The sequence below is a fragment of the Etheostoma spectabile genome, chromosome 11 (genome assembly GCF_008692095.1).
Source record: "Etheostoma spectabile isolate EspeVRDwgs_2016 chromosome 11, UIUC_Espe_1.0, whole genome shotgun sequence".
NCBI classification, from domain to species: Eukaryota; Metazoa; Chordata; class Actinopteri; order Perciformes; family Percidae; genus Etheostoma; species Etheostoma spectabile.
In genome coordinates, this window is record NC_045743.1 from 10,059,586 (window position 1) to 10,078,934 (window position 19,349).

A 19,349-nucleotide genomic window follows, 5' to 3' on the forward strand; every position below is an offset into this window, starting at 1 on the left:
AGAAGTCTTCTTCCTCAAGGAGCTGTTTTGTTTTTACGAGATTATGTTTAACCAGAGGTATCCTGCTGGTTTTTCCAAGAGGACAGGAGGACACACCATGCTCAATAATCCATAAATCTCGCTCGTTTGCGCCAAAGTGTTCTTAGGGTAACTCTGCCAAACACAGCAGTGAGGCAACAGTGAACCATGACCAGGTCCAAAAACATTCAGAGATACAGAAGTAAAGCGGAAGCATCACAAACATGCAGAGAAGTCATCCTTCTTGACAAGGTCCAATATTCAGCCTAACAGCATCCCGTTTCAGTCGTCTTTCCCCTGCTCATTCGCTCCAACTCCTAAAATGACCTAGTTTTTAACACAATGGGTCACAAACATAAAAATGCATAAACAAGCTTGCTCGGATTTTAGCCCTCTTTCTCACCAGAGTCACATGATCTGTGGCAGCGTGACTGCTGTGCTGGTCAGATCACTATCAGATCCAACAGGACTGGGCATGTGCATGCTTATACTCCCTCCTACCCGAAACCAAGACGTCACCTTGTGGGGCTGCTCCAAAAAACACAATTTCTCACATCAGTGCACTTCTATGTTGGGCAGGAGCACTTCCCTGCAATATCCGCCAAAACGGAGCCAAAGACACATTTCTGGGACAAACACTAAACAACATAGTGTAACTTTTTGACATACACAATTTGGATTCCATTTCTCATATTTTCAGCCAAGGATCAATATTTCTACTTAACATAAAAATCTTGCTCCCGCTTGCACAAAAAAGTACAGTGCAAGCTTTCATAAAAACCCAAAGAATGCACGGAAAATCACCGACGGGGAAAATGGCCCATTGAAATTTTATTTCACAACATCACAAAGAAAACTCTGGGATCAAATTGGATTTTTTAATGAGGTAGCTCTTACAAAGACTCCATATTGAAAAGCCTTTCCAGCTCGCCCCACCCACCTTTTCTCAATATGGCTGGCATAAACGCAATATAGTGGCTCGTCTGGGGTCTTCTTTGCGGCATCAATAGCATTTATTAGGGAACTTATCGGTCTAAGCAGATCTCCTGTGTGCCCAGGAGAAGGCTGAATAGAGAGCGTGTATGTGTGTATGTGTGTGTGTGTGTGTGTGTGTGTGTCAATGCAAACTACGCATGTGTATCTGATGCAGAAGGGATGATGAGACAAGAATGACATCATCAGGAGTGCTGGAAGAGAGCAGGCTGTGAATGTGGGTAACCAAGATGTCCACTTGCTCCTCTATCCTTCTTCTCATTCTCAGTTTGACACATGGGTAATGGACTCCTTTGTGGCAGGATGACATATCAGTACCTGCCTATTAACTCCTGTCTCACCCTTTCTGCTGACAATAGAGCGAGGATCGGAAGGAAGGGAGGGAAGGAGAGGTTGACAGAATAAAAGAAAAATTAAAGGAAAGAGGAAAAAAGCAGAAAGACATAACATAGGTAGAGGTAAAGCTAAAGGGCAGATGGACAGAGAAATGTTCTTCCCCAGGGAAGACAATTCAGTCAAGTCAAAGGGCTGCAGACTAGAGGGAAAGACTTTGAGAGATTTGAAGACTGGGGGGGAGGGGGGGGGGCATCTGTATTAGAGAACAACAAGAAAGTTCTCTTAATACAAAGATGGGTCAGCTTAAAAGATAAATGTTATGAGACAAAAAAAATGTGCTCATCTTTGCATGCATGATGATAGAGAGACAGCGAAAACAGAGAGAAAATATAGGAAAATAAGAAAAGGAAATAATGGAATAGTCTTATCCGTTACACAAACCCAAAAACACTGTGTATCATTTGTTAGCTTTAGTAGGGGTTTCCAACTTTGATTACACAATGGACCATTAGTAGGTCGACAGCAATTTTGCAGACTGGCTTACGAGGCAGGCATATAATACAACATTATATGAAAAGTTCTCTCAAATTCCGCTACAATAGTTTAGTTTTTTACTAATTTTAGCTAACAGGAACACAGTACGTGCTGAACAAGTAGCCAATTACCTGAATGATTATCTTCCATATTGATGAGAAACTGTAGCTCTAAATCAGTGCAAAGTTTAAGAAAATGACCACACAAAAAAACCAAGCCTATGAAAATAATTATTCAGTGTTGTGTTTTGACCATACACATATTGTTTCCTTGTAGTCTCATTGCAAATATTCCTGGGCCCCTATACCGGTCTGTAGCCCATGGATTGGGAACCACAGAGTTTTAAAGTGCTCATATTAAGCTCATTCATAATTGTATTTAGAGGTTATATCAGAATGCTGTAGGTTTACATGGTTTAATTTTCAAAAAACACAATATTTTTGTTGTACTGCACTGCAACACCTCTTTTCACTCCGTTTTAGCAACAGAGTGAGGCATCACACTTCTATCCCACCTTTGGTGGGAGTCGCACATGCGCAGTAGCTAGGAGGCGAGCCAAGCTAGCAGCTAAGCATTATGATATGTTACAAAGTGATGCATGTTTGTCAAGGAAGTAAAGGCTGGACTACAAGAGAGTAGTAAATGTTTGTAAACTGTTTAGAGCAGTTTGTGAACAGTGTTTTCTGTCGGAGATGGTGAGTCCCTTTGGGGTAGACTTTGGGCTTTTTCACTTTGTAAACCTATAACGTGCACAAAAAGATATATAACATAATAAAGGAAAGGGAAAAAGCCAAAAAGCAAAATATTATCACTTTAAGGACTGTTGTACCGTCACTCCTGTTGCAATTTTGTTGTGCTAACAACAGCAGGCAAGCACATAAATATAGCAAGACAAAAATGTAAATTTAGTGTTACGAGTCCTTCGTACATTTTGGATTAAAACCTCCTAATATACATTATAGTGACAATTACTAGATCTACTATATTATTGTTTTCAACTGAGACCACTTTCTACACTTGCAGATTTTTTCAACACCTGACCCTAGTGACATTAAAGGTAACACTTAAAATATCACAATGAGTCACAATCACGTCACTTGCCCATTACATTTTCTCTGAAAGCTTTCATTTGATGAGAAAAAACAACTTCAGATACACAGAACAATAGCAGTCTTATCTGCAGTCTTCCATCATGACAAGGTGACAGCCAATAGATGAGGAAATTAAGAAAATACACAAGTATGGGTGTATCTTGGAGATATTTTTTATGAGGTTGTCATGTCCTTTGTTTGTAATGGTAGATTAGTTTACCATCTAAATAATCAGGGACCAACCTGAGGTGCTCCTGTAGAGGGTGCCCTGCTGGGTGTGGCTGGGGCTACGGTACAAAGGGCCCTGGAACGTCCGATCCTCGTAGATTGGTGCAATGTGGCGGTCTGGGGACATGGCTGACCTTAAGTCCTGGCCCAGCTGGCTGTGTTGACTGGTGTATGAGCTCCGTATTCCTGGAGATGAAGGAGAGTGGTTAGCGGATAAGTGGTTAGCAGCAGAATGATCTTGTGATTACACCAAGAGTTTTATAAGTAAAGTGTCAAAGGTTTGGGCACTCCGTTATTCAACTCCCATGTGTCCTGTCAAAAGTCATTGAGGAAGCCCCTGAATGACTTTCAGATTATTTATTGTGATTCTTTCCTGAAACCGTATCAGTTCAGTGTTTAAAACTTCCACTTATTCTATTGGACTGTTGGTCATTAAGCCACCTTGCTGTCTGTGTGAAAGTTACAAAGATGGAATTGGGATACAGAGTTGTTGTGCCTTTAAGTCGGCAGCGAAGGTAGTCACAGAGCCAAACTAACATCTGTCAGAAAGGGACGGCCAGCACGTTGGGAGTACGTGCAGTACGATGCTCAAGTCGACCCACAGGCAGGTCAAAAAGTGACAAAGCAGAGTTCCAAGTAGCCACTAATAACTTACAGAAACATTGCGTGCAATAGTCCACTTTCTCTTCACTCCTTTCTCAAACACATCCACACCCACGTGCAGGTGCTGTGGCGTTGCTGTGCTACTATGCTGCACAAAGTTGGCAGTTTGTGCATCCAGTTCAGGTTTGGTGGTTGATTAACGGTGCAAATTAGCTTACACACATTAAATGCAGATGCTGTTGTGTTACACGTTTGAATCTTTTGCTCCTGGAATGCTGGCATGTTATGTAAATTCCCACACTAGGTTGGCTCTATGTGAATAAACAAAGCTAGCAGACCTTCATTGCAGCACTATAGAGGAATCTCTCTGTGAAAGGGCTTTAGAGACTTGATACTTGCTTAAATTTAGCCAATCAATCACTGTAAACGCATGTCAGGTTAATGTCCTCATTGCATGGTAATGTGGTTCACTGACATGCAAAGTCTACCACAAAGCAAAGCATTACCATACAACATGACTTCTCTTAAGCAAGTTTCAGGTTTGTAAGTTTTCTACACTGGTTTAAAATGATTTGAAAATGGAAGTAAAAATGTATTCAAAAATAAAAAAAAAAACGATACGATACACTTGGAGATGTGATTGTCAGTGATAAATCCATATGAAATATGATAGTAAACTAAAGAACAATAGTATTACATTTTGTGACCACAAATAAAAAGTAAAAACGCACATGTAATTATATATAAAGCTAGAAAGCCTTGACACACAAAGCCAACTTGAAAGAACTAGCACTGAAAAAGACAGATGGCTTTGTTGCTTTTAGTCATGTGTTTTACTTAAACACAACACAAAGACACCAGCCAATAGCCAATTAACTGCCAACATCCACGTGTGTTCTACACCTGCCTAAGAGGAAATATCTAGTAAGTAGTCTGTATGCGTACTACAAAGAACATTGTGCAGAGATAAACAAAACAAACTAACCATCCACTGCCATTGTCAATCTGATTAAACCGTCTTGTCATAAACATGACATACAAATAGAGAATATGTATGATGAGAAACTGCAACTACTTTCTTTTGCAGTGGTGTTGTCAGTCTTTATTTTCTTGTGGAAGAAATCCAAATCAAATAGTAAAGACTGCACTGCACTAAACAGGTAAAATCATCCACTGGTGAGGGCCAACAAGAGCCGACAATGTTGGACCAAGAAAGAGGTAACCAATCAGAGCATGGCCAGAGCAAATGTTGGGAAATGTTCGATACGGGAAACAGCTTCTGTAATCAGCAACAAGCTAACCTGATAAAGTTGAGAAAAAGAAGCACACAGATTGCTCTAATTAAAACTCCTTTACACAAAAGTCACTATAAGAACAGGCTGTAGGGACGGCGTGAAGCCGATCCAGTCCAGATGTGAAACGATAACAGCAGAATGAGGCAACAACATAATGTGTTGTTCGGAGTCCGTCCATGTAAAGAAGACCTACGGCTATAAGACTCCTCACCCATCACCTCCATTCCCTTACCCAAACAACCTCAAAATGACTAAAAATCGCAACGCTAGCACAACACATATCTTTGCTCTTTCCTCAGGGCAGAAAATCTTCAGATGGAGCTTTCAATGTTATGCCACACCTCAAAGAGCTGAAATCACCATAAATGCTCCCACCCTCCCAGGGAAGCCCACTGTTTCTAAAGGACCTGTGGGTCTACACACCAGTAGGGTTAGCAGGGTTAATAGGGATACATTTGCAATTAAACTAAAGCAACTAGTAAAAAATGTTGTAATAAAAACATAGCACAAACTTGAATCATGTAGTTCTATCTAATATTTTGTATTATTATTTTAAATTAGCCATTTAAAATAAATTATTTCTCAACACAGTTTACTAAAATCAATGAGCCACTTAATGGAATGCTTTCAGAGCTGTTTTGAGGGTTTTAGGCACTCCAGGGTGAATGTCTCTTAGCTTTTAGTTTTCTCTTTCTTGGATTTTTGCTAAATGAACTATTGTAGCTACAAAATATACTGTAGGTTCACAATTTCAGACTCATCAATGGATTTTATTTAATACCAAAATGTAAGGCACAATGTTAAAACTTAACTATGAATTACATATAAACAAGTACTCTGAAATGGCAGGCATAAAACTAAAGACTGCTGCTGCTGCTGCTGCTGCTGTGCTGTAGTGGCACACTCAATAGCCCAGGAAGCCTTTCACTCTGTGGCAGTGCACACACAATAGCCACTAGCAGGAGCTTGTAAGGAAATCAGTTCAGCTTCTCTTGTTCAAAGGTTTAAAGGGGGTGAGGATTTGAAGAAGGGGAGGCAGCGAGAAGACTTAGAAAAAGGCGGGAGCAGCAGAGAAGAAAGCGGGAGAGTATATACAAGGGAGAGGGAAAAAAGAAAAAAATGAAAAGAGGGTTAATAAGGCCGTCCAGGACCACCATTGACTTCTCATCTCATGTAAAGCCCGGCTGTGGGCGAGTGACGGGGACAGAATCTCCCAGGCACAGGAGCCTTCATGCATATCTCTCTCACTCAGCAGCCTGACTCCTGAAAGTGGCAACATTCAAACAACCTTAAAGGAGACTAATCCGTCTGCCTTCTTTATTCTGCTCCCCTGGTAGAAGGGCTGCAGTCCCTTCTAAAAAGCATCTGCAAATTGTCACGGAGAACTAACATACTGCTGTCTATTGAGGATGAATGGCCACATTCCTAGTGCGTTATAGTCATTTAATTCTCCCCCTCAGCCCTCGCACCGTGGCTTTAACAGATTGCACTTGGCAGACACTAGATAAAGGGCGGTGGCGTGCTTGGCGCGTGCTTGCTCTGGAGAAACAAACACTTAAATGGATGCAGCTGACTGCATTCCTTGACAAAAATGATTTTCAAAAAACCCACTCCAGACAAACAGGAGAACAGGGATGATCAAAATTGTTACACTTAAAAGTGATAACAGCCGTAAAAAAATAAATAATGTAAAGTGTACCATGGTTAAAACTACCATAATGGCTTGGCTGTCAGGTTGAAGTTCCGTACATGTAGATATGCCATTTGCCCTCGCTCTTTCTTTGTCCCACTCTGCTCTGAAATGGACATTGAGCGTAATGGGCATATTATTAGGGACAATTTGTCTCAATTTTTCAGCAGCAGAGAAAAGGTATGATTTCCTGCCAATGACAGAGGAGGAAGGGGTGGGTGGTGTAAAAAAAAAAGAGAGGAAGGGAAAAAGAGAAAAGCAAAAGATAGGAGACACAAAAGGGATATAAGTCTGTTGAAAAGAAAACAAAAGGAAAACAGACAATGTGTGGCATAGCAAAAGAGAGGTGAGGAAATAGATAAATACTGACAGAAAGCTACCAACAGCAACAATATCAAGGTTAGGCTTTGCCGAATGTTTGCAATTGAGACTGATCACGTGATCATCCCATTTCCTTCTACTATGGCTCATCAAAGACATTTAGCATTTCACAACACTATCTTTAAATGAGTATAAATTCAATCATACGAACAAACAATCTGTAATGTAGCCTTCTTTCAAATTAAAAATATATTTTTTGGGATAACAACTGTTTCACTATTGATATATATTGATATATTTTATTTATATATTTACAGCCTGCCTACTCAAGGAGAAGAAAATTTCAGTACTTACATAAACCAACAAAACATTTGTTTTGTGGAAACATTAATGAAATGTAATATAAAAGCGATGAGAAACATAAGACCTGTCTCTCACCTCTCGTGTTTTTCATCCAGAATACGTTCTTGTCGCTGATCGTTCTTTGACAGTCAAATACTCCCACACAGCTGACATTTTCTTTCACTTTTATTCGTAAACAAACCACACAAGCGCACTGTACCCGTTGCCCACTTGCTGTCTCTTACCTTAGCTACGGTTGTTCGAGTCCAACCGCAAATAAACAACACAACATTTAGCCGGCACAAAATCTATGAGACACAACAGATAAACGTCGCCACTGCCATAGGTGAATGTCATCTTAGGTAGATGGCAGACAGGCAGATGGGAGTCAACAAGGCAAATATCGGCCAATACCGGTGTTCTTGAGGCTTAAAAGTTAAACCACATCAACACAACACACTTCAATAAACATGGTCAAAATGGCAATTGGTTGAAGATGATTATGTAACCGAGAACAAATGAAGACACGTGTGCACGTGCAGCACCTCCATGCAAACACAACACATTGAGGATGACGGGAAACCGATTTCACACAACAAAAAATGTTCACCTTGAACGTCATCATCAACCATGGCATCTGAGGATATCCCCAGGGCAGCAGGAAGTCAAGCAGAAAAAGTCCATTAACCTTGGAACCAAAATACAGTGACATGAAGTGCTTCTTTTACCTTTCGGAGGCAAACAACAGGCTCTTCGCTTTTATAGTGGAATTCTGCTTTCTCCAGTAATAATCCGTCTGAAAAGCTTTTTAATATCGTACTGAAATGTGAACAAAGGTGTGGTTTTTCTATGAAATAATTTTGTTTTCCTTTATTTTGTCAAAGCTACATTGTTATCTCCAAGAGATACCTTAAAAAGCGAGAGCTAAGGATTAATCCTTTGGCTGTGGGGTGAAATTGGTTGGCTCCTGATTTACCTGATTCAAACAAGATATGCATTTGGCTCGAAAATATTCGACAGCGCTTGTATTTAAAGGATGACACACAAGCTAATTTGTGCAGGCAGGTTCTACAATTATTATCCTCCTGATCTCCTCAACTCCTCCGATTGAATTACACGCACACACACTGATACAACCACCTTTTGTCCTGTGAGGAAATGTATTACTGTCCAAACATTTACAGCCCGCATATCCTCTACTCAAAAAGTTCAGAAGAATTTATGAAAAGCAATTATGCGACAGCCTACAAAGCTGAATGACTTTTACATGCTACAAAAACAATACCTGTTTAAAAAGCTGTGTATGACTTTTTATTATATCAATGTTTCCTTTTTTAAGGCAATATACACTGATGATCCATTTTACATTAATTACTTGAATTGAGAATTCCTTGCAGATTGCATTATTTAAAGTAAGAAAACAAACAATATTTGACTATGTTGACGCATTTCATCTCAACATTCTGTTTATCTACCTTTTATTATTGTTGGAGGTGTGGCTCTACACACAAACATAATGACACAGAGATTCACACAGCTATAAGCTAATAGAAAAAAGGGATAGAGAGGACAACACCATGTAGTCTTTTCCTCTCCAATTTAACCTTTCGAATTTAAAAAACACTGCAACAAAGCTATATATCGTAGTTGAAAATAGTTATTATCTACCGATATGAGTCTATGTGAGTGAGGCTATTTGAGAAGGCTGCTGAGCTGATACACTATAAATGGCAGCGTGTGTGTGGTGTGTTGTGTGTGTGTGTGTGTGTGTGTGTGTGTGTGTGTGTGTGTGTGTGTGTGTGTGTGTGTCTCTGCATTTGAGCACCTGTGAGGCTGTCAGGTCGTGTCATCTTCTCGTAAATGTCGTAACTCTGGGGTCCATAGGGGTCGGTGTTGTGGAGCATGGAGCGCGGCAGAGTAGAGCTGTAGTGCTGGGGCACAGCGGTCATACTGGCCCTTACTGGAGACGACGAGTGAGTAGGCTGCTTAGTCAGTGGAGGGTTGATGCTCTCCACCATTGTCAGAGGCGAGCCCATGCGGCCTGAAGTTGACCCCACAGAGGCCTGATACGGCGAGGTTGTACGGCTGGCACTGCCTGAGCGAGAGTTCGTGGAGCCCATGCGTCGCAGTGCAGCGGGCGAGTTTTTCAGCGTGGAGTAGGGTGGGCTGTTGCCAGCCCCGCCGGTGTTACTGGCGCGCTGGGCCGAGGGCAAGGTTGTAGAGAAGATGCTGGAGAGGGGTTTGGGTTCAGTTACAATGGGGGAGCCGTAGGTACTGCCACCTGAGGTACGCAGAGAGCCGCGGGAGGGTGACATACTGCTGGCATAGGCTGGCGAGTGAGGGCGAGAAGGCACTGAGCTTACCCTCCGCATAGCACGACCCGGCACTGCTGTTGTGACTGATGGAGCCTGCAAGTCAGAAAGAAAACAACATGGCTTGATGAATTTCTTTCTTCAGTTAAAATCATTAACAATCATGTTGTACTCTGCTATAAAATTACTTGTGCAGTGATAAGAACCTGCTAAATAACCCCTCAGAACATAAACCAATTCATTACAGGGCATGACTTTAGGCCATATTTATTTTCTCTTTTCCTCCCCCGCCTCTGTCATGTGTGATAGTGCCATTTGGTTTCTCAGTGGTCTGCATGTACAACGCTGTATGAAGCATGATTATGTTGCGCTGCTGCTCAATGTTCTCAGTGCCTTTAAGCATTACATTGGTACCTTCACTGGACAACATTCAGCGGCAATTTCATTTTTGTGATTAACATTTTTATTGCTTTAAAAAAATTAAAAAAAACATACAGTTTACAACATGAACACATCCCATCCTGAAGCCCCTCACCCATCATTACCACACATGCAGTAGGCCTCGGGTTTCAACTTAGGAACACTGACTTCGACAAAAATTGCAATAAGATTAAATAATAACCACAATATTTTACAATACAATAATGACTAAATAGACAATAAATTGTAAATCAAACATATTATGTGTATGTGATAAAACCATACACATACAGAGACATAGTATTCGCCTAGCCCAGCACATGGCTTCTTAGGATCCTTCCAGAAAGCTTTCCCATATCTTCTAATGTACAGACATTCAATCTTGCAAACAGTTTATATGACTTTTTCTTCTTAAACTTCTTCTTTTTTCTTAAACGCTGTCATGCAACAGCAATTTTGGTGTTTTTCTTTTGTTGCCATGCATTAAAAGCTAACTGTCACTTATGCAATTCAATTTCCTGAGTCTTAATTAAAAAATATACTCAATATATTCTGGTGTTATTCAAAAGTGTTACGGATACATTTTGTGCTTGACAACAGCAATATGTTGCTGGCAGTACCTGGGCTGAAGCCTGGCCTTCGGCCCTGGTGTTCCTTCCCATAGTACCAGTTCCGGTGCCAGGGAAGGACTGCTGCATCCTCAGCTCAGCCTTGCCCAGGTTCTGGCTGTTGAGGCAACCGCTGCTGGCATCCTGGTAGCCACTGTCCGAGTACGAGTTCATCTGAGTTGAGCTTCGTGAATTCACCGCGGATCCTGAGAGCGTGTGACAGAAAAAGGCCCAAAAAATGAAATGCAGAGGGAGAGGGATGGGTTAGAGGAAAACGAGACATACCCATCATACATGGTTTTGTAATACACATGACCTTTACCTAGACTGCATTGCTAATGACAAAAGGCACAGCAGGGGGAAAACTGTTCTGCCAGCCCTACAATTCAGTGTGCCATATTCAGCCTTTCACAAACTGTGATGAGGGATCAGTTGAAATCTGTTTAAACTTAAAGTTTAACATATAAAAAAAGATAAAAGGTCCAGGACAAAGACTTTCTGTATCATCAGAAGAAAAGTAGAGAAGCATTTTTTAGTTAAAGAAATATATACATTTTAGAGGGATAATGCTGAGGTAAAAATTAAAGATGTTAGTTGGAGAAAAGAAGGCTGCAGACGATAAAGAGAAGGCAACAACAGACCCTCACTTTGATGGAGGGAGGACTGCTCCGGGGAGTACAGAGACACCTGCTCTGACTCAGTCCTGATGCGGTAGCTGGGCGACTGTGAGCTGTCAGTCACCCGAGACTTTGTGTTCCCCAAGGCAGAGGCATCTGGGAAGAAGCAGCAGAGCAAGGAGTCAGACACAGAGGAAAAGCTTTAAGTCTGAAACAATTACAGTTTGGGCTTTCAATGGAAAGATGATAATAGTCATTAAAGCAGTCAACAATTGATGGAGTTGAGAGGAAAAATAACAGACAATGATTTCTGCAACATTAGTTTTACGCCTATGTACAGTTGGAGTCATTACATTTTACTGCCATGCTAATTTGAAAAGGCAAAGTTGGGTAGCCTGTCACTCCAACTGTGTATACAGCCATGCTCTAACATTTCCCTACATCTCCTATTACTTCTTGCACGACAACAACCATTGTGGCAAACAGGAACTGGATTTAGCCCTTTTATGTCCATGTTTCCCCGTAATCACAATCTAGTTAAGTGTGACCAGTGTCAATGGGTAAATCTGCAATCACTACAATAGGCAGCAAGTGAAGAGGAACAGGGAGGCAAATATTGGCATCCAGGGTCTGTCAAATCCCGCCTGATTAGCTGGTGTGAAAATGAGAATTGAATCCCATGAAGAAGCTGCCTTGTTGCCCAAGCTGACCTGTTGAATAAATCTGTTGACACAGTAGTGTAGTGTTTGACAACCTGGCATTTTGCACTCCCACCTTTAAAGATCTAAGATGGTACTCAAGCGGGTCTCGAGTCAAATTGCCAAAGGCCCCCGCCTTTCCTTTCAACTTCAGTCTGTATCAAACACCCTCACTATTTGCAATACACCTTGCCGATTGTTTCAGTTTCAACAGTGCTGCTATTTCTAATTTAATACATAACCCTGCCTAAAATAACAACCATATAAATTTAAGTTTTTGTTTTGTCATGCTTTCTTGCTCGCTCACCTACACACCGTCTCTTGTGTACTGTCTCTCTTTCTTTGTCTTTCTCTGTGTGTCTTTTTACCAAGATACCCATCCCTAGGTACAATTACAGTAATCAGCAAATTAAGAAAAGATTTACATGCTGGCAAAGGCGCCGATTTATGTCTTCCTCCGTGGGTGTTGACGGGTGCACGCCCTTTTAAAAAAAAGTAGGCTGATCAAGAAATGTTTGCATTTCAGAACCTTAGGAAATGGACAGTGGCGGACTCGAACACACACGCCTATTAACTTGATAATAAAGCCGTAAAGTAGGCTGTCTTTCAACTTAGGACAGCGCCACTGGTCACAAATAGAGATAGGATTGGAGAGAAGAAGTTTAACTGACACGTAACCGCGATCTATTTTGTGGGAAATTAAGAATCAATGGAGTAGGGGACTGACAGCGACATAACCAATCACACTATGACAGACGCTCAACTTAGCACCAATTGCAATGTTTAATTTTAAATGAATGTAGCCTACTGGCAGTCTGGCACACGTGGGTGCTCAATATTTAGGCGCCCATGTATGCTGGGTAAAAGTAAGACATACACAGTCCGGTCTTCATCTGATTTTTTTAGCGTTCAAAATGCATTAAAAATGGTAATGGGATAAAAATATACATTTTATTTAATTTGACATTTATTGAAGGAATCAAGGAATTTTTTGAGAGGCTGTTGCATCATAATCCTTCTGAAAGATTCACAGTAATATTTTGATACAATTTGATTTACTCAATTTCAGCAAGCAATGCAATTGTAATGCAGCCATTAACACCACAGCATTAAGGTTAGACTTAATTAAAGTTTTGTGCAAAAAGCTTAATGCCCTCACGGTACCATCGTACCATATGACAAGAAATGTAGGCTAATTTACTTATCAGAATAACAACACTGACAAAACCATATTTCTTTAGTGCTGTCTTTGGCTGAAAGCTGGAGTTGAACTATATTTTATTCATACTAGAGAGGCTGTCTGAATCTGGTCCAAACCTTCCTGCCATGACAGATTAAAGACCTACAGACAAATTAATACAGGACACCAAATGTTATGGGAAACCATCTAAAATTCTTGCGCTGCTTGAAATAATTAAAACAAATATTGTATATCATGGGTGACATTGACAGGGAGAGGTGGGGTGTATAATGTGACAGAACAAAACAATAATATACATAATATACCCCACTGACTTGGGGTGGGTGGTCCTGAGCACCTCTCCTTACAGGGGTCATTAAAAAAACAACACTTTCCTTAACACTCGCAATGACTTTATACACTGCAATGGAAGCGGCAATTGTAGTTTACCTTTTTTTTTTACTTAAATATTTTTGGGGAGGTTGAGGGAATGGTGAGGCATTGCACTCCCAATGTAGCCTAGAAAGCTAGACGCGCCCTAGTGGCAGCAAATGTAATCTACAGCTAGAGTCAGTCTAGCAACTCGCTGTCTTCTTGCGAGCTGGGAAAACAACATTCTGGTCAGGTCAATCACATCGTGTATAGGGTCTGTAGGTGGGCTTAACGTAATGACGGCAGAATTGCGACGGTTCTGCATGAATTCACTGCTACTTGAAAAGATGGCTGCTGCTGCTGGAGAACGGCAATCTTTTGAAATTGGCTTTGGCCGTGACTCTGGAAGATTTGGAGTTAAGCTTTTCTTTGAGACAAAAAAAAACAAAGAACGGCACTGATCATTCTTAAAAAAAAATAAGATGTGTTCAGAGCCCAACAACAATTCAGCCCTTGGATTGAGCACTGCCAATGGTGAATTCCCAGGCTCAACATCTTGATGTGGGTCTGAGTTGTCAGGCCCCCAATGCAATGGGCCCTGACAGAGAGTATTTTAGGTAAAACAAGATTGTTCTAAGGTAGGGCTGCGCAATTAATATAAGTTTTAAATCATGAATTTTGCTCCCAACGATCACGATGTACGTGACATTTTGCAAGTAAACTTATTTTGTCTTGTGTTGTGAATTCAAAAAATTCAACGGTAAAAGATAAGGGAAATATTACTGTCAAGGTGACTGTTTTACTCTTTTTTTAAGTTAAAAAAAATACGTCTTTTTAAAGTCAATGAGTAATCATGTTAAATAATCGTGCAATTAATATTGACCAAAATAATTGTGATTATCAAGCAGCCCTATCATAAGGACGTAAAGCATTTATATGTCCTTTAAACGTATTAATGGCATGATTGAAATCTTTTGTCTCCTTCCATCCTGTGACTTGGTGTCTGGCACACATTGTGTCATTTTAGACCACAGGGTTTTCATAGCATGAGCCTTGACTCTGTTTGATGAATGAGATGCCAAAAAGCCAACAGAGGTGCAACAGGAACAGAGGGAGACAGCAAGAAAGAAACAGAGAGAGACAGTAACAGAAACCCTTTTCCACACATGGAGGATTGCAGGGTTTTTTAGCATTTATAATTAGGTCTCTTACGTAATTATTTCATGGTATTAATGTAGTTTTCACACAAACTATGACCACACTGGATAGAGTGGTATTTTTCTTTTCTCCAAGACAGAAATTTTGTTCTTACACAGGTTACCAGTGTGATACATTTTATACATTATTTTGCAGTTGAATGTTTTTCTCTACTGCTTTATTAACCCCAGTTGTTATAGGACCCTGACGTGTTACATAATGGAGCCATGCTAGGTTAATTTAACTAACAATACATCTGGATTCTAGTGCTCATATTGTGCTTGGGAAGGTTAAAAAATGCATTATAAGCATATAAAAAGGACCACAGCATAATTATGTGCCTGCTATTTGCATCCAATGGGCTGGAAACCTAAGACTGTGAAAAGAGATAATAGCCATCGGTGAGAAGTGGAGCTGTGGTGTGAGAACCAGAGGAGAGATGGCCAGGTGTCTTGGTGAGTAACAGATGGTAGCTACCAAAACCTGAATATTACCCCTTTAACACCAACGGCTCAACCAGGGTTATGCCCAGATCAACTGTGGGTTTGAATGGGTTAACCCTTCTCGATCTACCTGGCTTTGCGACCCAGCCTGATTCAACCCAGTTGGGATTAGGGTTGATTTCATTGTGAATTGCACACAACCTGGGTTGCTAACAGTTGAGGCAGGACAAATTACGTGATTGGTTGGAAATGACAGTGGGGCAGTCTTCACAGGTCAACATAAATTTGTCTCACCGTGCTTTACGCTGGGTTTTCACCAAAGACTGTATAAAACTAGTTTTAGTTTTTTTTTTTTTTTTTTTTTTTACAGGCAGCTTCAACAACAGCAGAGTGTACTGGTTCAATATATTTCCAAACAGTCCGCTTATTGTGAGTGCCCAGATGTTCACTACTCTGCCCCGGTCTCAAAAGTTGACTCGTAAACATATGAAAAGTTTTATTCTCTCGGCCCCACTAGACACTCCTCTGCAGACTGCAGTTCAGTGTGGTTGTTGGGTAGCATAAATCTCTCTCTCTTTTTTTTTTTAAATGACTCGAGAAGCCCACAGCAAAGCTCAACTTTACTTTTTTTTACAACAATAAATGTTTCTCCTCGTCTTAAAATGGTCATAAATCGATATTAACCTCCTAGTTCAGCAGCTGCAATAAACATGCAGAGGAGGAGAAAGCGGCTTGCACAAAAATCAGTGTTTGATGATTATTTATTTGTGCTTTAGAACGTAATCACTGCAAAACAAACACAAAATAAGATTTATTTCTCTCTCCCTACAGTACAGTGACAAATTTAAGTAGTTCCAAAACAGTTAGTTCTTGTGGTATACAGCTGGACTGGAGTATGTGATGTTAGCTGTTCACTGAATATGACGCGTAAAGCCCAGCCCATTTCTAGCACTTGAGGTAATTGTTAGGCATTGCTCCGAGGTTGTGGCCCAGGTGATCTCTGAGGGGCCATCCACACGGAAGCGCTTTTTGGCACATGTTTTGCATTGTTTTAGAAGATTGTCAAAACGAATCCTGTAAAAGCACTGCCTGAAGACGCACTTTTTAAAAACCTGGTCCCAGGGTGAAAAGAAATCTGAAAACGGCGTGTCTTCGTTTGGATGGCGAAGCCGCATACTTGGGTATCGATGACGTCATCGCCACACCCCTCGACCTCTAGCCTTCAACCTCTTAGCCCGCAACAACGGCTCCTAACAACAATGGCAAACTACATGCTGGTGTTCTTGCTGGCGAAGATATTGAGCCTACTTGGGTTACTAGGGCCAAATATACGGCCTGTTTGTATACAGCGTGCAAGCTTAATGCGCATGCTCCGCCTCTTCTTCTCTGTTTTTTGGTGTATTTCTGTCGCAGAAACAGTGCTGATAAAAGACTTCAAAAGTGACGAATCCAAGGGTTTTAGATCATTTGCAGCTTTATTCAAACTGAGCAAACTTTCATGACACAGTGAGCCGACTCTGTGCACACACGGATGTCAAAACAAGAGTGACCAATGACCACAGAATAACTGCGTTTTATATAGTCTTCTTGTCCTGCAGTGGTCAGTTAATCTATTTCTGTGAGACGGAGTTACCTTTGAAACGACTCCTTATTTGTGAGACACTTCTACTCGTTTACACATTCTGATCTATTCTTGCACCCTAGTGTCCACTTCATACTGACTCTGCCCTGTAAGCTCCCTATGAATGGTTAACTACATTTTAACTCTTACATGCATAAATATCAATCTATCAAGCGCCACCTTTAGACCTGGAATATGGAGTAGCGTATTCAGTCATTTACAAGTGGATCCGTTTGGAAGTTCATATATTCTCAAAACAATGCTAGTATTAAACATGTGAAATTACATATTAACTTTTTAAACCATAATATTTACGAAACCCAAAGTATAAATTCAGTAAAAACTTCAACCTACAAATTGCTCTTACAAGTTTTTTGAAGAGTCCATAGACATAACTCTTGTCATGCCATATTCTTAATAAAAGGAAAATTACAAAAAGATGGTAAGACCCTAATGAATGCACATTGCATGGAGCCTTTTTAAACATGATGATGTTAAGCTGTCGGTATATTGAGAGAGAGCATGTCTGAAAAAAAATCAGCAGCAAAACAAAAGAGACAGGAGGGGACAGAAACAGCGAGAGAGCTTTCATTTTGGGGTGTTGGTCTTCTACTCTAAGTGGACATGAGGTGTGAATGCATTGACATTTCCTGGGGGTAAAAGGCTAGTTTCCACAGTAACACTTCTGTCCCAACCCTCAGACAGCGGAGACGAACACTGGCTCATGAGGCCAATAAGCCTCACAGACAAACGCGGCCCATTACACTTTAATTAATTTAGATTGGAAAAAGTACATTACCACATCAGATTATTATTTATCATCTACACTACAATAGGAAATCAATATGAAGCAAAACAGTGATAGTGATTAGTGCCCGGCCCTGTTCAAATACTAATGAAATGCATTCAGCGATGAAATGGTGAATAGGCAACAAATGAGAAAACAGTGCAGTATTAATATTCCCGGTGCATATGTACATTTATAAACCCCCATAGGCTTGGACGGGATCGACAATAAAAGATTAATGACCATTGCAGAAATTCGCTAAGTTCCACAATGCAATTAATAAGCCATGAAACACATTACTAATTTCAATTCATTATCTGGTCTCTGCTGAAGATCCTTCAAGGATGTGGACTAAACAAACAGAGACCAAAAGGGGTCCGAGAGAGATCCTTTTGCTCCACATCACTGATGGTGTTGTGTATGAGTTGGCTTGAAATAGCTTAGATAAATATTTAAACAAGAATACGCCCAAGGCTGCTGTTAGCAATGATTATTGAGGAAATGTAAAACATGCCTGCACTGTGCACCACACACACACACACACACACACACACACACACACACACACACACACACACACACACACACACACACACACACACACACACACACACACACACACACACACACACCCACAAACAAATCACACAACACACAACACCTACAACACAGCACAAATTCTTGCATATAAACTATCATTGAGCTGACAGTTAAGCCTTACTCATATACATGTCACTATGTAATATATGTGTGATAGTGAACAGAACTGTTTAGTCCTCTAGCATTTAGTGTGGACCCTGCAAGGTAAACCAACAATATGTAAGCAGATGGGTATTTGTGTCCAACAGTGGTTACTGATCAATGAATATAGGTCTTAACAAGTCCTAAAAGATGTAATCAGGGTCAACAGAAATGAATTACTCAGTGAATGTAAGCTAGCTTCATTACTAGACAGATAGCCATAGTTTGCCTCAAACCTGTAGAGAAAAAAACCCTAAATAAGTCTATGTATTTTAGTATTGAATGATATCCAGAGCAGCAAGTGTCCCAGAGATAGTGGGTGGCCTTGTGACCCCATTACAGTAAAAACTCTATGGAGTAAGCAGTAATTTGTTGTTGTTGTTCCACATTAATTGTTTGACAAGTAATTCTTAAGTTACCAATGAGTGAGTGAAGAGGGCACCAAATATGATCTGAATGCATATACACATAAAAATTCACAGTAAAAAGAGATGTTTGGTAGGAACAGAGATTGCTATCCAATCATTTTAGTATTTGAGTTGACATACCTGCAATTCTCCAAGGCAGGGATTTCTCAGACGAGCTGTAGGGGGGAAAACAGGAGATGGAAAAAGTGAATACATACACCCCAGTAAATGACATGAGTGAAATCATCATGAAGAGACACCATTCAGCCTGCATTATTTTCTTGGGCCTTTCACAAAAGGGTCACAGATCAATCAATCACCTCAAACTTTATTTCTAAAGCGCATTTAAAAACAACCAGGTTGACAAAAGTGCTGTACATTGACATGAAACAATAAATAGAGACAACACAACACTAGACAAATACAAAAACCATGACCTCAGTTTTACTCTCGTTACAGATGGTAAGTAGAGGTCGACCGATAAGGGTTTTTCTC

The 19,349-nt window shown here is 40.5% G+C and overlaps 1 protein-coding gene across 10 annotated transcripts in view; it reads right to left on the minus strand.

Moving 5' to 3' along the window:
• The window catches only part of pkp4 (plakophilin 4), a 79,952-nt gene that overhangs the window by 19,257 nt on the left and 41,346 nt on the right, over window positions 1-19,349 (minus strand). For 6 of the 10 annotated variants that reach the window (XM_032529829.1, XM_032529833.1, XM_032529825.1 and 3 more), the window contains 6 exons: window positions 18,996-19,030; window positions 11,433-11,564; window positions 10,804-10,997; window positions 9,277-9,859; window positions 8,062-8,088; window positions 3,216-3,386 (listed from right to left, as the gene is read on the minus strand). In XM_032529829.1, coding sequence (XP_032385720.1) covers window positions 3,216-3,386; window positions 8,062-8,088; window positions 9,277-9,859; window positions 10,804-10,997; window positions 11,433-11,564; window positions 18,996-19,030 — 1,142 coding nt within the window. The remainder of the gene's footprint in view (window positions 1-3,215; window positions 3,387-8,061; window positions 8,089-9,276; window positions 9,860-10,803; window positions 10,998-11,432; window positions 11,565-18,995; window positions 19,031-19,349) is intronic. The other 4 variants (XM_032529826.1, XM_032529834.1, XM_032529828.1 and 1 more) reach the window with 3 other exon arrangements.